The sequence below is a fragment of the Oryctolagus cuniculus genome, chromosome 1 (assembly GCF_051225735.1).
Source record: "Oryctolagus cuniculus isolate XC-2025 breed Fujian yellow rabbit chromosome 1, ASM5122573v1, whole genome shotgun sequence".
NCBI classification, from domain to species: domain Eukaryota; kingdom Metazoa; phylum Chordata; class Mammalia; order Lagomorpha; family Leporidae; genus Oryctolagus; species Oryctolagus cuniculus.
The window spans coordinates 97,375,335-97,392,809 of record NC_142867.1 but is presented as its reverse complement, the minus strand read 5'-3'; the positions used below and the strand labels follow the sequence as shown (position 1 = coordinate 97,392,809).

General features: G+C 38.0%; 1 protein-coding gene across 8 annotated transcripts in view; it reads right to left on the bottom strand.

Moving 5' to 3' along the window:
* GRIA4 (glutamate ionotropic receptor AMPA type subunit 4) overlaps positions 1 to 15,142 on the bottom strand; it is a 390,923-nt gene extending 375,781 nt beyond the window's left edge. For 4 of the 8 annotated variants that reach the window (XM_070077577.2, XM_089312341.1, XM_089312334.1 and 1 more), the window contains exons 1-2: positions 14,051 to 14,599; positions 12,727 to 12,885 (exon numbers count right to left, since the gene is read on the bottom strand). In XM_070077577.2, coding sequence (XP_069933678.1) covers positions 12,727 to 12,885; positions 14,051 to 14,138 — 247 coding nt within the window. In that variant the 5' untranslated portion in view covers positions 14,139 to 14,599. Of the gene's footprint in view, positions 1 to 12,726; positions 12,886 to 14,050; positions 14,600 to 14,693 lie in introns of those variants that run through there. The other 4 variants (XR_016219762.1, XM_051820027.3, XM_070077585.2 and 1 more) reach the window with 3 other exon arrangements.
* Positions 15,143 to 17,475: the final 2,333 nt, after the last annotated feature.

Below are 17,475 nucleotides of genomic sequence, written 5' to 3'. Positions count from 1 at the left end.
CACCAAATGCTATAAGTATCCAGAAATTCTCTTATAGCAGATTTAAATTTATCAAAGTGCTATCTGGCCAGCACAATATACATTCATTTGCATTAACAGTCCCCACTCCCTACCTCCTCCCATGATTTATTTTCCTTCTTACTCATCACATAAATTGAGTATAATTGAAACAACTGAAAAAAATGCTTAAGGTAATGAAAATATGCAACATTTTTGGATCTACTACCTCATTGTCTTCTTAGCCTCTGCTTGATGTTCTCTGAGATAACACACGAGTAAATGTAAACTATCTTAAGGATGCCTGAAATGAGTGAAAAATCATAATATATCATTCATTCACTTATGTATAGATATTTACTGCTTCCTACCTTGTTCCAGGCATTGCATGAGATTATGAGGACAAATCATTCCACATGTCAGACACCATCCATCATTCTGAAAATTTTTATACTAGTGGGAAATATAGATGATAGATGAATATAATACAATGAATACAAAATATGACAAAAGTGAAGATGATCATTGGGCTATTATTGTTGTATAGAACAACTGAGGGTTTAGAGTGAGAGGGCTAATGTAACAGACGTAAGACAGGAAGGTAGCTCTCAACCTCAAAGTTTTGGAAAAATATAGTCAAGCAAATAACTGGATTAAAGGATTCGAATAAAAAGAGTTGCAAGTAAAAAAAATGGAGGTCTGAAGCCCAGAGTAAGCACCAGTATGGTGAACAAGGCAAAGAGGTAGGCAGGCGTTAGAATATCCAAGTCAGAACATGGTTGAATTGAGATTTTATTTTAAGAGAATGAAAAACTTAAAACTCAAATTAGGGAGCTTTAAGTCAGGAAGAGACAGTCTCCAACTTAATTTGACCATCAAAGGTAGGTGGGACAAAGAAGGCGGTACCTTTCTCTGAAAGGAGGAGAGAACTTCCACTTTGACTATGACCTTGTCTAAATAAGGTCAGAGTTTGTAAACTCAAGAGGCTTCCATAGCCTTGGCAGCTCATGACAAGAGCCTCGGGTGATTACTGACGTCATAAATAAGAGTGTCAACTGTTAAATCAACAGCGGGATTCACTGTGCACTTACTCCCCGTGTAGGACCTCTGTCCTTAATGTGTTGTACTTTGCGAATTCATGGTATAACTAGTACTCAAACAGTACTTTATACTTTGTGTTTCTGTGTGGGTGCAGTCTGTTGAAATCTTTACTTAGTATATACTAAGATGATCTTCTGTATGTAAAGGTAATTAAAAATGAATCATAATGAATAATGGGATGGGAGAGGGAGTAGATGTGATGGTTTACAGGTGGGAGGGTGGTTATGGGGGGAAAAGCTGCTGTAATCCACAAGTTGTACTTTGGAAATTTATATGTATTAAATAAAAGTTTTAAAAAAAGGTAGATGGGAAAACAGCATACAGAAGAACATCAGAAGAGATAAAATGCAGAATTTTGGGGCAAGCATTGTGACACAGTAGGTTAAGTTGCCTCTTGCATTGCCTGTAAGTAGTATCAAAGTGCCAGTTCAAGTCCTAGCTGCTCTGTTTCTGATTCAGTGATCTATTAATGTGCTTAGGAAGCAGCCGAGGGTGGCTCAAGTACCTGAGACCTTGCCAACAACATGGGAAATCCAGATTTAGCTCCTAGTTCCTTGCTTTGGCCTTCTTAGCCCTAGCTATACCAATTGAGGAGTGAATCAGCAGAAGGAAGATAAATCTCTCTCTCCTTTCTCCCTCTCTCTCCTCTCTTCCTCCCCCTCACTCTACCTTTCCTTCTTGTTTCTTTAAAAGATTAATTAATTTATTTGAAATGAAGAGGTACAGAGAAGAGAGAGAGAGAGAGAGAGCACTTTCATTTGCTGGTTCACTACCCATTTGGGTCACAACAGCTAGTGCTGAGCCAGACCAAAGTCAGGAGCACTGAACTTTATCTGGGCCTTCTATATGAATGAGGGCAGGGGCCCAAGGGGCCATCTTCCAGTGATTTTTGCAAGCACTTTAGTAGGGAGCTGGATCAGAAGTGGAACAGAGAAACTTGAATTGGTGCTCATACATGGTGCAAATATCACAGGCAACAGCTTAATCTACTGTGCCACAATGTTGGCTCCTGTCACTCTACCTTTCAAATAATTACATTTTCAAAATGCTTAATTGTTGCTCAAACTCCACTTCAGTCAAGAAATGACATCAGTTTTGCACAAATGTAATAGCTTGAAAAACTTGCAGAACAGCTATTGAAAAAAGTGCAGAAAAACAAAGATTGGGCCCATATTGTGGCACAGCAGGTAAAGCCACTCTCTGCAATTCCAGCACCCCATATGGGTCTGGCTTGTGTCATGGTTGCTCCACTTCAGATCCAGCTCCCTGCTGTTGGCCTGGGAAATCAGTGGAAGATGGTATAAACACCTGATCACCTGCCATCCACATGGGAGAACCAGAAGAAGCTCCTGGCTCCTGGATTCATCTTGGTCCAGCTCTGGCTATTGTGGCTATTTAGGGGAGTGAATCAGCTGATTAAAGATTTCAGTCTTTCCCTTTCTTTCTCTGCAAGTTTCATTTTCAAAATAAATAGATCTTAAATAAAAGAAAAATGTCACTCTGGGAGGCAGCAGGTGACTGATCAAGTAGTTGAGCACCTGTCACTCACGTGGAGTCCTTGCACAACCTGCCCAGTTATTGTGGGCATATGGGGGAGTGAACCAGCAGATGGGAGATATTTCTCTCTTCCTTTCAAATAAAATATTTAAAATGTATAAAAACAAACATAAAATTTATGATCATGAAGATATTAGAAAATATGTGTAGTATTTTTACAGTTTGAAGAACAAGAATGATTTTGTAAGCATAACACAAAACCCAAAAGTCACAAAAATGAATCATGGATTTGACTAAATACAAACTTAAAATGTTGGTTATTCAAAAGACAAGATAAATGAAGATGGAAGCTAAAGGCAAAGTGAAAAAAATCTGCCAAATCCTTGTACAGGTCTCCTAAGAAACTCCTTAGCCTTACTGTTAATCAGAAATATGCAAAACAGAGCAGCAATTAGATGTCATTTTCACCAACTAGGGCAAATGAAGATTTAAGAGACTGATAATAGCTAGTGTTGTCAGGTCATAAAAAAATAATTATCTTCACATACTGGTGGTTGCTCTTTTATTTGTTTTTAAGAATTATTTTATTTATTTGAAAGACAGAGTTACAGAAAGAGGTAGAGCTAGAGAGAGGTCTTCCATTCTGCTAGTTCATTCCCCAAATGACCGCAATGGCCAGGGCTGAGCTGATCCGAAGCCAGGAGCCAGGAGCTTCTTCCAGGTCTCCCACACAGGTGCAGGGCTCAAGGACTTGGGCCATCTTCTACTGCTTTCCCAGGCCACAGAGGAGAGCTGGATCAGAAGAGGAGCAGCCGGTACTTGAACTGGGGCCCATATGGGTTGCCAGCACTGCAGGCTGGGGCTTTAGCCTACTGTACCACAGCACTGGCCCCTGGTTGCTCTTTTCTTGAGAAGACATGATATTATCTATTAAAACCAAAAACCTACACTATTCAATACAGTAATTTCATCCCAGGAGTTGATCCTATAGTAATATTTGTATAGGTACACAAAGAATTTTATTGCTATTTTGTTTGTAATACTAAAAATGTGGAAGCAACCTGAATGTTGAACCAGAGGGGATTCATCATATTAACTTCATAAAGTGGTGTTTTATGTAGTAGCAAAAGAAAATTAGCACGTATCCTTGTATACTCATAAAAGCTTTTTTGGGGCAGAAGACGTGGCACAGCAGGTTAAGCTGCTACCTGCAACACTGACATCCCACACTGGTGCCAGTTTGAATTCTGGCTGCTCCATTTCTGATGCAGTTCCCTGCTAATGTGGCTGAGAAAGCAGTGCAAGATGGCTCCTGCCCCCCACATGGGAGACACAGATGGTGTTCTAGGCCCCTGGCTTCGGCCTGACCTACCCCCAGCGGTTGGAACCATTTGGGGAGTGAACAAGTACATGAATATCTTTGTGTCTCTTCTCTTTTTGTGACTGTACCTTTCAAATAAGTAAAATATATCCTTAAAAAACCTTTTTTATGATTAACTAAAATGAACCATTAATAAAATTTGGGTGTAGAGTGATTATACTTATCAAATACTTATACTTCTAGATATATATTAGAAATTTATGTTTAATCTTGAATTCTATTCAGAAATAAAATAAATCTGGAAAGATCTACAACAAATCATTTACACTGATTATTGTGAAGTGGTGGGATTAAGGGATGTTTTAACTTTTTAAGATTTTCAATTTATTTGAAATTTTAAAAACTACATGTTAGTCAAAAAATAAATATGTGAAAACTGAAATAACACATGGTGTTATATATATACAGTCACAGTTAGAAAACTCCTGATTTTGTAACAAGCAGATAAGCAACAAAAGAAAGCAGCCACTGATTATAGCTTATGTTGTCATTTTTGCTATACCTGGAAAAATATAGTGGCCTATTGAAAAGAAATATGTCTCAAATATGCTTTACTTCTTATTTCTAATATTCGAACTTTTTCCTGAAAGGGATAGTTTTATTGAGTTGGAGGCAAGTGATGATGCTACATAGATTGGAGCAATTTTGACTTAATGTTACACTCTTTAAGACAGTAATTACCATGTTTTTTTGAAATTCCAAATCTGACAAAGAAAACCTGATAAATGCCTGTTAGTTAATAAATCTTAAAGCAATGCATTCAGAAAAATGGTAGTTTTGAATCTGTGATTTTCTGAAATCAAATTATGTTCCTACCTGTTTGCATAACAACTAAAGGTTAATTCATCATTTTTATACATGGGAGTATTTATAAAACGAATTTGACAATATCAATTACTAGGAGTGTCAACATTTGGGATTCTGAAATTTGGAGGCTGCATCAGAGACAAATAAATGTTCAATATAAAATGCTATATATATTCTTTGAGGTAAATGGAAGTTGTCAAAAGGTGGCTTTGAGAAAAACATCTTGATAGTTTAATTAAAAGTTATCTAGCTACAGTCACACTGAGAGATAATCAATTTGTGGATGCCGTAATATGAACAACAAATATTGTATTGGTTAATAGAATTGAGTTTAAGATCTGATGTCCTGAATACTTCATAGTTAGGCAAATTTTATTAGCCAAATCATGTTTCTCCACTTAAGAATTGAAGTAACACAAAGCCTTGGCATATAGTCAGTATTCAATTAAAGTAGCTTTTAGCATTCATATTATTATCTGAGTATGAATGAGTTTCAAAGAATAGCAAGTTGTTAGAAATGTCAAATTCTGCAAGCTATTCCCAGACAATGAGAACTAAGAAACAATTGGATTTTTGCTAATTTGTAAATCAGTTAGGACCTTCAGGAACACAATGTCCCAGTATGGGTAGTGGTAAAGGAAAAGGTGACTAATGATAGAAATAGGAGCTGCTGTAGAAAAGGTAGCACTCTAATGGAAAGAGCAGGAACAACACTGTCATAATAAGATGACAGCTTGGGGCACAGAGGACCAAGTCAAGGATTTTTCTAGCTAAAACATGCTGATCAGTTTTGTTTTTGTTTTACAGAAGAACCTGTGAGATGGATTTTATGGAAAAACTCTTGGTAGTTTGAAGATTCTACTTCTAAAATGTCAAAGATAGGGAATGAAGAACTGTTTATCTAACTCACATATGGCTCCTTTAGGGTTGTAGCCCTAGGCTTTTTCTGTAACAAACTCATTGAAAAGTTAATATTAAAACTGAAGAGCAACTTTCTGTAAATACACACATACACTATACACAAGAATAAGTAATTTTGCATAAAATAAGGAACATTCATTGAGCTCCTTTAATCCATCAGTGATATAATCCCCTCTCTGGTCCATAGAGCCCAGATAAAATTATCCTTTCAGTATTTGGAAATAATTTTGACTAGAATTTTGTGTATAAATAAGAAATGAGCAATTCAGTGAGAGGTCAAAAGAGTATATATGAAAGATCAACAAAATATATGTATTAAAACATAAATGTCTTTTCAAAATATAAAATACAAGTTCTGGAAATGTTAAAATTGACTCAGAAATAAATGGTCCATGTGATGGAAAATGTACTACGTCTAATATTTTGTTCTAAGTATATGTGGAATATTTTCCAAATACTTTTCTAATATTTATAAAATTTACAAATGGTAGGTGTAATTTCACTGTTTTAACAGATGTTGAAACAAAGGCTCCAATGTATTAAGTAACTTACTCACTATGAGGTTGAAAATACAAATCTAGATAAGACTATCTCTCCCTATCTCTAAATAAAAGATAAGAATATTCGAAATCAAAAGTTTATGTATTAGTAGAATCTATGTGGGATTAATAAAGGTTATTTTCCCCTGGAAAAATGCAAAAGAACAATCTAAGGGGAAGAGATAAACAGGAACAAAAAGACCTACATTCAAGATATTACACTTATTATTATATAATAGATGCATATTGTATATATGTTATCCTTGCATTTCATTATTTATATTTTTCAGTCTTTGACAAATTTGATCATTATTTACTTGAAATGTTTCCCATCCCCTGGATCTTATGAAATTATTCTTGCTTCATTTTCCTCTGAACTCTCTGACCTATTTTCCTTCAGTCTCCTTCATTCTCCCCAGTGATTTTCTTTGTCCCCCACGTATTAGTACTTCCTCCAGTTTGGTGCTCAGCAGTCTTACTACTCATACCCTCTGAATGATCTCATTCACTCCCATCGCTCCAATCAACACCAATCATCTGCCTTCAGCTCCTTTAGAATCCATGAGCCCCAGACCCATATGCCCAGCTTTCTACTGTGTATCTCTCTACTGTACAAGTCTATTTATCACCACAGAATCAGTATGTCCACTGTAAACTCACCTTCCCCACCCAAATCTGCTCTTTCTCCTCTTTATCCCTTCCTTATATTAGATGGTACCACTATCTCGCCAGTCCAGAAATCGGAAACCCCATCTTTTTTCCATAACACACTTTCTCTGTATCCTCTCATATGGAGAGCCAATCAATTATCATGTTCTGTCAAGATTCTGTGGTTTTGAATTCAGGTGCTTTTCTCTCTCCTCAATGCTTCTACATTTACCCAAGAATCCATCACTCTAAGTTATATAACAACATTTAATGAACAGATCTTTTCCTTTTTGTTTTGTCCCTTTCCCATTCATTCTCCCTCTTGAAAACAGTTTTTTTCTTTGTAAAAGATAAATCTGATCATGTCATTATTGTGCTCAAATGAGCTATGGGTCCCCTTCTTATCTAAAAGAGTATCTTACAACAGGCTGGTATCCTCTATAGATCTGCAAAGTTTCCCCCCATTAACACACCTTTGCTCCTCATACTCAATGCCAACAGTCAGACTAAACCATATTTAGGGGCTCAAACACACCTGGTGCTCCTCATCTCACGGCTTCCTCATGCACTTTAGCCAAATATGCCCTCCTTCTATCGCCATTTCCAAATGACTCAACTCGAGCCTTAGCACACCGACAAGCAGACATCATCCTTAGGATGCCATCCCAGGTTCAGTGTGATTATCCTTCCTGTGCCCCTCTCTGTCTTAGCACTTTATCTTACTACACTTTAATCTGTGCTACAATATACTGACTTGTCTATCTTCTCCACTAGACTGTATACTTTGTATTCTCCATTTCTAGCAGATAGTCATGAATAAAGTTCCTCTTGATAAATGTTTAATGAATAAATGAATATACTCATTATCTAATCTAACGAATAAATAGCATCACTACGTAATATGACTTCAGCCTTTGTTATATCACTCACCACCATGTGATTGATGAATAAGTTGCCCAGAACTGTCTTGTCCTATTTTCTTCAGTGTTGCAATTAAATTAAAGACAAATGGCAATTCTTTTTTTTTTTCAATTCAAATAATCTCCATGGAGATATTATATTTTTCTATATATTATATTTTTCTAATTCTATGCCTCCTGGTAAAAGTGCTAGGATAGTAGTTAGAAGATTTGGTTCAGAGTCTGGCTTTGCAGTCAATTACTATATAGTCTTTGGCAAGTCAAATAACTCCTTTGAGCCAAAGCTGGCTTAACTACAAAATAATGACTGTCTTATCAGACTGTCTCACTGTGAGATTAGCTGGAGGTCAAACAAAGTCAAATATATGAAAGTAGCTTTAAAATGCTATGTTTTTGTATAATGTAAGGTGTATTGTATTTATTCTTCATTTTGAAATTCAGAACAATAAAATTACTATGTAAGCACACACACACACGCACACATACATGGACACGTATATATCTACAATGACTGGGAGTAAAATGCTTTCTCTTTGGGAAATAAACAACACTTAGAAGAACTCCGTTGAAAAGAAATTAAGAAATTGTTCTGACAGTTTTGTGAAAGCTTAATCCTTTGACAACTCTGAAATACATCAATGAAAATTACACTTCATTTTATCATTTATGAAAGGATCACATCATAGAAATATAGGTTATTTCTTTGTCATTAATTTTAGAATGGAAAATTAAGGAAAAGAGAAAATTATGAAACTAAAGAATTTTTTCAAATCAGCAGAGAATCTTAATAAATTCAAAATAAGGAAACTTAATGAGAGTGACAGTAGAGTTCCATCCTTCATTTTCCTAAAAATAAGCAAAAAGTCAAATAGTATTTAATTCAACAATATCATTACTAACAACTTTGCAGGTCAAACCACTAGAGTTTTATCTTGTACCATTTATCACAGATATTTATATTTGACAAGTAAATCAGCCACAAACAACTAATACCTAACTTTAAAAGGCATTTTCATCATCACTAGGGTATAGTATCCATTCTATTTGTGATTATTATGTCTTCTCAATATATCATCTTTTAGACAATTGGATAGAAAGATTTTAGATGGAACAGGAGATCAAGACAAACACATAATTAAAAAAGAAAAGAAAGGAAAAAATACTCACTAACTGATTCTTCCTATCTGAGTTTTGAAAGTTGGAAATATTCTATAGTTATTTTATTATTTCACCAAGTGGCATGCATGGGCTCTTGATTTGTTTCATTATACAATTTTGATTGTCCATCTGAAATTCAAAACGGTCTTTTCTGAAACTGAATATTTGTGGATTGCATTGTATAGAGATGGCCTAATTAAAAGACTGCCTCTTTTATAGGATTTATGCTGGAGAAAATTAATAATCAAGATGTGTCCAATCAATTTAACTTCTTGAAAATTTGATGGTAAACTTATTTAACATTTTGGTTATTACTTTTGATAAAATTTGACAGACATCATCCTTCAAACCAAAATATGTCTACTGGAAAAATATAAAAGAGCCTACTGGTAGGTTGCCTCCAATGCTCTCCAAAGGACATATCCAATTTAACTGGCAAGTTTCTTTGTATAAGTATCTATTTCGGTATCCACCAGAAAGACAACTGTATGATATTTTAGATAAAAAAAATTGCTCATATTGAATTTATTTTTAAAGCATCCATTATGTCATCCTCCATACTACATTTTAAAATCTGACTACAAATACTACTATTTACATCTATTTTGTTTTCATTATTGAAATAAGTTATGGCTTTATATTACCTGTATTTCTATAATTTTAGCTTAATATTCAGCAAAGTGTAATTTTCCAACAAGGTGACTGTTAAAAAAAATAAAAACAACATTTTAAGTTAATGTCATACAAATCGTATTGAAAACAAAATTATAAGATGACATTATTCCCTCCTGCCAGGAATTTGAAATTTAACCCAAAAATTCTAAGTTTGAGTTAATGGGGTTTAGATCTATCAATACATAAAGTCTACACGTAGAATAGTTTAGATTGCCTAAAGTATTCTTAAAGCATTGATGTAATTTTGAGGCAGGAAAATAGCATTATTATATCTGTCTACGAGATGACTAAATACTTTCATTTCATCTGTCTTTTTCTTTTTGAAGTATACATTTCATAAAATAATCCCATTCCCTGCTTAATGGCACATATTCACAGACTAGACTCTGTAGTTTTACAAGGAGCCAGTGTAGGAAAATCATAATTTCAAAAAAATCTACCTACCCACATGTTCTATTTTTTAGACTTAATCCCACATGACAAAAGTTAAAATCCAGTCATTATCTGTTGAGGAATAAATTCTATGTTAATTCTCCAGAAATACTAAGATTATATACCTATTTTTATCTTTTTGTAATCTACTGAAAGATGTGGATTTTGATATATGATGTTGCCTTAAACTTACTGCTTACATTTCACTTTTAATTAGACTGGAAACTCATGCCTGTGTATGTGCTTGGTCAGTTCATTCAACAAACACCAATCATCTGACCCACAATCTCTGACGATTGATTTTTCCCAAATTCTGCTTAGATTTGCCCTAAGGACACTTAACACACTCATTTGTCAAAATTATTTTCCAACTTTGCACTAGAGTTTTTTCCTTATTTATATGTTTTTAAAAAATATAGTTTTGAACACAAAAAATCAATTTATTTGTTATTATGAAAACTACTGGATCACTAACATTGTGTTATTTGTACTTGAATTCAAAATACACAGATGAAAAATTTACTTGTTTTAATATTCTTAATCCTAATGTATTTCCTACTTTTTCTACTTTCATATTCTTTATGCAGCTGCCTATAAATTTATCATGTTTGCAGGTATTTTGGAAAATTAAGTCAAAGAGAGAAAATTATGAAACTAAAGAATTATTTCAAATCAGCATAGAATTTAACTTTGTTTGAAGTATATTTTATTACATAGATAAAATGATACTATTTCAACTGATCCCATATAAGGTTAACAAATAATATGGAGGAGAAGATTAACACCTTGGAGTTTACATAGCTGGAAATCCTAACACATACTTTAGAATATTTAAGATCTTAATTTCTTAAATGAAAATGAAATAAAATTGAAACATCGGTCACTTTAAAATAATCCTTCAAAATTTAATAACAATAACAATATTTTGAAAGTATTTTGCTATTGACTAAGTATCTTCACATATATTTGGATCATGGATTAGTTTCAAAGCTAGGCTCATTTGTGTTTATGGGGTGTAAGGAAAGACAAGAAAAATACTTAAATCAACAAATATTATTTTTATATTAAGGAGAATGTTTTCCTTAAAAGTATCTGAAATGATGACACATCTTATAAAACTTTTATTACAAAGCTAATAACATAAAATTACAAAATGATTGTCTACAAACCTAGCTAATTTATATTCATTTCTGTTTCAAAATAACTATCTTCTGCTTTAATGTCATATTAATTTTATCATCAAACAAGTGTTTTTCAAATTAAGTAGTGCACATAAGATCTACCGTAATTCTGCAAAACCATATAATTGTGACATTTTGAAAAACTGCCAAATGCTTCCATCTCCTTAGGAAACTAAACTCTAAAATGAAGTAACAGTTAGACACCAAAAATTAAAGAAAAGTGATTCTGTTATCTGTTAAGCTAATGGTAAATAAAGATGAATTTAAGTTAATGAAATAAATATATTCCAAACATTTAAAAGCTCTTTGTTTTTCAATTTTAGTTGTTCCTTTGCTCAGTATACTTTCTTGAACTAGCAGAATTTTTTAAAAATAAAATATATCTACATTGATGCCATAAAACTCTATTACTCAGCCTTAACATTTTATTATTGCTGTGAAAACATGCAAAAATTTATATAGAAAAACCCTATGTCTCTTACATAATCTATAATCACTACCTTAATATATAAATTTCAAACAGTGATAAATTAGTGTACAAAACTCCAGAGGAATTTGAACTATGCACTTCCTTCAAGAAAGAAAGTCAATACAAGTGCTATCGACTCATCATGATGTACAGTGCTTTAAATTAACTCATAGTTGGTTGTATCTTTTCCTTGAAGTCCTACAGTGTCTTGATGGGGGAGTACTGAACAAATGTTTCTTATAACATTAGGTGAGGTCACCCATTTAGTTTCATTGTGTGGGATAATAGACCCTGTGGAATTGGTCTGTGGATGCAGGTGGATGGGAGACTAACGTGATTTGGCACCCAGGCAAGGATTCACGAAGTTACATCCACAGGATATATGCATTACGTGATAGTAAGAGACATTTATAACCTAGAATATAAGAGCAGGGCAGCCTCAAGTGACATCACCAGATCATCTGCAGCGTCAACCAACCGACTCAAATATATGTCCTCCACACCACCACTCCCCTCACTGTCTCACTCTCAGCAGATCTTCTCCTGCCTTTAACAGTGTAAAGGAGCAGGTGTCTTCTTTAAAAGCAAGACATTTGCTTACTCAAGTGAAAAGCAACTAAGAAAAACCAAAAGCACAGAACTAGATTGAGTACAATTGTCATCAAATTCATGTTCAGGTATTAAGAACAACACGAAAATGTTAAAGGAGAATTTAACTTGAGTCATCCAGACAAGAAGTGAAGAAAAAAGAAAGGAAGCCTGGATGGACAGAAGGAAGAAGGAGGAAGGAGGGAGGAAGGAGGTGGAGGAGGGAGGGAGAGAAAGAGACTGGCAGAGTATCCCTGAGACTAAATCTTGATTTAATTGGGATTTGTTTGGGAGCCAGGCAACTATGGGAATCCTGAATTTCTTTCTAAAATAGTAATACTAACAATAATAATCTGGAAAGGGACTCCTTTTCATTGTCTTCCAATTTACCCATAACTTATGTCTTACTTACAGGCATTTGTTACAGCAAAACTGTTGGCTGTCTCAATGTTGTCCACATGAGGTACCAAATTAAAAGGAGCTTCCGACGCATTGGGGCTGGTGTTATGAAGAAAAATTGCTAGTCGGAAAGCAGTGTATTCCTGATCTGTGTTTCGGATGAAGAGACCACCTATTAAAAACAGCAGGAAAAGCACTTTCAATGTTTCCTCCTGTAAATGTTATGCCCATCCAAGCACTGTCAAATCTACTGTCAGTCACAAGCACATACATATAATTAAAGATCTATCCCTGCCAGATCTTTAGAGACTGCCCTTTGTCCCTAAGGTTCATGCTTAGTATTTGAGTCTTTAGGACAGCTCAGCTTTTTCTTCTCCCAATTTGTCACTATCACAATGACCTCAGAGACCATTTAGTGTGTTTTCCGTTCTCTTTCTTGCCCTCCCCAAGATTCTCCGCACACTGCCACATCAGCCAGTTCTGAGCATCTCTAAGATGCATGCAGATGAACGGAAAAGAGATTCACATTGAAACCCAGAATCGAGGGGATGCAGTGACACGCAAGAAAAGGGATATGGGAAAGGGGAGAAGAACTTTGTTTTTCTGCAGATTGTGAACTCAGCCTAATTAGCCCCGTTTTGTGCACAGTCTGCGAGAAATGATGCAGTGTTGAGGCTGGGCTTAGCTGGAAGAAATTCAATAGCTGCGTCCCATTATAATACAGGAGAGAATAGCAAGAGAAGCCAAGGCTAGAGGGGGGTCCCTGGAAACAGAGTCTAGGTGGAGGTAGGAAGCCAAAAGCTTCCAGAGGAAAACACATTAAAAAGATAGAAGGTTCCTGGAAAGGAATCTAACTTTGAAACCTGCTAACCCATGGCAAGAAAAAGCAGGTGGTGCTGGTGGAAACGCTTTTTAGTCCAAATAGTGTCTTTCTGTAAAAGCCAGAGAGAGCTGCGGCGTCCAGCATGGGAAGAGTGGGCTTTTAAAAAGAATAAACTTGACAGCCCTTTATGTTCATAAAAAAAAATAATCGTATAAAATACAAGCAAGCCCCACGTTCTTCCCCGCCCCCAACTTACTCCAATACGACTTAAGCGACTTGAACGGAAGGTGGAAAGGGGGGAAGGGGCTGCGAAGGACGGGCTGTTCTGTGCACATTCCCAAGGCACCTGCACCTAAGGGACATCTTTTGTAAAAGGGAGAAGAGGAGAGGAAGGAAGCAAAGGGGCAGCAGACAGCTGAAGCTCTCCCTGAATTGCTCACCAGCAACTCATTAACTCACTTTCGGATATCTGTTACAGCCAGCCACATGCACACCCCGCCGGAGCAGAGCTTACCTATTTGCACGCTGCTCGGAAAGGCTCCCATGGCGAGTCCCCAAAATCCGGAAAATAACAAGACAATCTGTCTGCAAATAATCCTCATCTTCTTTTTTCCTCTCCCTGGCGCGCGCTCTCTCCTCTCTCTTTCGCTCACACTCTTCCTCAAGGCTGTTCAGAGAGGCATTGAAGACGATGGCGCTAAAATTAAAAACAATCAAAGGGAAAAATGGGGGTGGGGGGGAGAGGTTGGGATGTTTGGCTAGTATGCCTCTTTCCCGTTAGCAATCCATCGCGAGCTGCCAGATTTTTCCCGCAGCCTCCATAGCCCTGGGAGCGGTTTTCTGTCCGGCTGTCAATGTTGCACATGCAAAAGATGGTGGTGGGGCGTCTAGTGGCTGCTCGCAGGGATGAGACATGCGCTCTCTCTTTGCCTCCCTCGCACTCGCGCTCGCCCCTCGCTTGCTCACATACACACAAACACCGGCGCCGCGGCAGCCGCACGCGCTCCCCGGCTCGCACCCGCCGGCGCCCCCCAGACTGCGCCAGCCGGGAGCGGCGGTGCCCTGCTCGCCTCGCCTCTCCTCCCCTCCCCAAGCGCGCACTCCCGTCGCACGCCCCTAGCCCACCTCCCGGCCGCCTTCGCCCCTCGCGCGCTCACCCGAGCGCCCTGGTCTCTCCGACGCTCCCCAGCCAGACTGGAGACAGGTTTTTCCTTCTCCTCACCACTCACGGACTCCCTCCTCTCTTCTTCCCCGATTCGCAGAGGAACCGACTCTGGGGATGGGCACCCCCTGCGCCCCTCTCGTGGCTTTCCAGGCGCCTCTGCTGCTTGGCTGCACTTGGCAGGAAATTGGCCCGCGCACCGGATCGGCAAGCCCGGATCAGGGGCTCGGGGGGTTAGTGCCTCCCCATGCCCCCGGTCCGCTGCCGCATCCTTGCAGGCTCGCGGGGAGGACGGGCTGCCTCCCTCCTCTCCAGTCCTCTCCTTCCCTCTCAGCCTAGCCCTCTTCTGCCACTGGGCTGCGCGCGGGGGACTCCTGTCCTCGCTGCAGCAAAGATTTCTCACCAGCACACAGCCCGGGAATCTGGAGAGCCTGACAGGAGAATGGACGAGGTGAAGGATCTCAGCCAGGGCAAGCAGGGGGAAGGGGCGAAAAGGGCGGCCTTGGCGGCTCTAAGAAGCTGGGGCCAAGAAGAGGGGAGACTCGGAGGAGATCAGGCAGGAAAAAACATCCAGAGAAGTTGAAACATCCTAGGAAGGAGCAGGTTAGTTTAAACAGCAAAGTTCAGGGGGAATAAAGAGGATGGTGAAGAGACTGAGAAATGAAATCGGAGCTGATCCTCTGAGATGTGCTTTGAAAAGCCTAAGGCCAAACTAGATTAAAGAACTGTGTGAAGAGAAAGTAGGGAAAGTGGTTAAGGACTGGACTCCTTTCTTTCCTGTAGCCCGATCCCTGGCGACCCTTTTCCTCACCATGGCCCACTTGAACAGCAGGAGGGACATGCTACCCAGCTGATATAAGAAGAAGGAGCGTGCGTGAGTAGTGGGCATAGTTATCTCATAGAAACACGGAGGGTCTTTCAGGCATGTATCTTCTTTGCTGGGGCTCTAGAATGCTCACTCAACCCAAGAAGTCCGCTGAACCCACCTCCAGGAAGACTTAAGCACTTGGTGGATGATAGGGTACCAATGATTGTTCTGACCGTATAATGAAAATAATTGATCCTACAAAGTTTTAAAAGCTGTGGTGTCACTTTGTCCCCAGAGGCACTGGCATTTCACCTGGCTGTCATGGGTGGGGCCTTTGCTACCCACAGGCAGAGACTGTATTAGTGGGAAATGACAGGGTTCTAATTTCCCCTGTATGATTTGAAGTCTCCTAATCAAGGCAGTGAATGAAGTCCCCTAATTCCAACAAATTAGAATAAAATCAGGGGAGGGAGAGGGAGAGAAAGAAAGGTTGAGATTCTCCTTCAAGGTTAAGGAGCCTAAGATTGTGTCTCCCACTAGATTTTCAAAAAGAATATAGCAAGTACTTATATTTGCCTGATATAACGATGTTTGGGAAAAGACAATGGAATAGTTAAAGAGATTTTTTTAAAAAGATTTCTTTCTTTATTTGAAAGGCAAAGTTACACACATACACACACACAGAGAGAAAGAGAGAGAGAGAGAGAGAGTCTTCCACCCACTAGTTCACTCCCCAAATGGCCACAATGGCTGAGGCTGGGCTGATCCAAAGCCAGGAGCCAGGAGCTTTTTCTGGGTCTCCCACCCGAGTACAGGGTCCCAAGGACTTGGGCCATCTTCTGCAGCTTTCCCAGGCTATAGCAGAGAGCTGGATCAGATGTGGAGCAGGCGGGACTCAAACTGGTGCCCATATGGAATGCCAGCACTGCAGGCGGCAGCTTTACCTGCTATGGCCCCAGTGTGAGATTGTTTTAAGTGTCCCACTGGTAAAGACCTTTGAATTACATATTACCTTTACTTCTTCAAGTCTCCTGTAAATTTTTTCAAATTGTAGATTGACAAATTACAGTTGCATAAATTAATAGAGTACAAAGTGATGTTATGATTTATGAACACAATGTGGAATAATTAAATCTGGTTAATTAACATATCCATCACCTAAAATACTTACCGTTTTGTGAGGTGAGAACATTTCACATTTACTCTCCCAGTGATTTTGAATTGAAAAGGTTGTGGGAAAAGAAGACCCCTCATACACTGTTATTGGGAATGTGAATTGATATAATCTTCATGGAAAACTGTATGTCTTCCCCACAAAGCTAAAAATAGAATTACCATGTGAACCACCAATCCCACTTCTGGGTGTTTTACATGCAAAATAAATTGGAAATCAGTATTTTCTAGAGATGTTTGCACTCCCATGTTCATTGAGTTGTTTACAAGTCTTTTACTAGGTTCACCAATTTCCTGTATTTGTAGTTCATAGATGACATTTAAAAATTCTTATTAAGGGGTACAAACCTGCATCCCATAGCAGAGCAATGTTTGATTCCCTGCTACTATGCTTCCAATCCAGCTCTCTGCTGATACATCCGGGAGGCAGCAGATGCTGGCTCAAGTACATGAGTCCCTGCCACCCACATGGGTGACCCAAATGGAGTTCCTGGCTCCTGGCTTCAGCATGGCCCAACCCCGGCTATTGCAGCCATTTGGGAAGTGAACCGGTAGACAGAATTTAGCTCGCTCTCACTCACTCTCCTATCTCTCTCGCTTTCTCTTTCTCTCTCATCCTCTTCGTGACTCCACCTTTAAAATAAAAAATAAATAAATCTTTAAAAAACATTTCAGAATGCTTTTCTATTTCCTAGGTTATGAATTTTGCTTTTTAAAATGACTTTTTTATTTACCCACTTTTCTGTTACATCTCATTATAGGCTGTGATGACAAAACATAATTATGAGTAATTGGA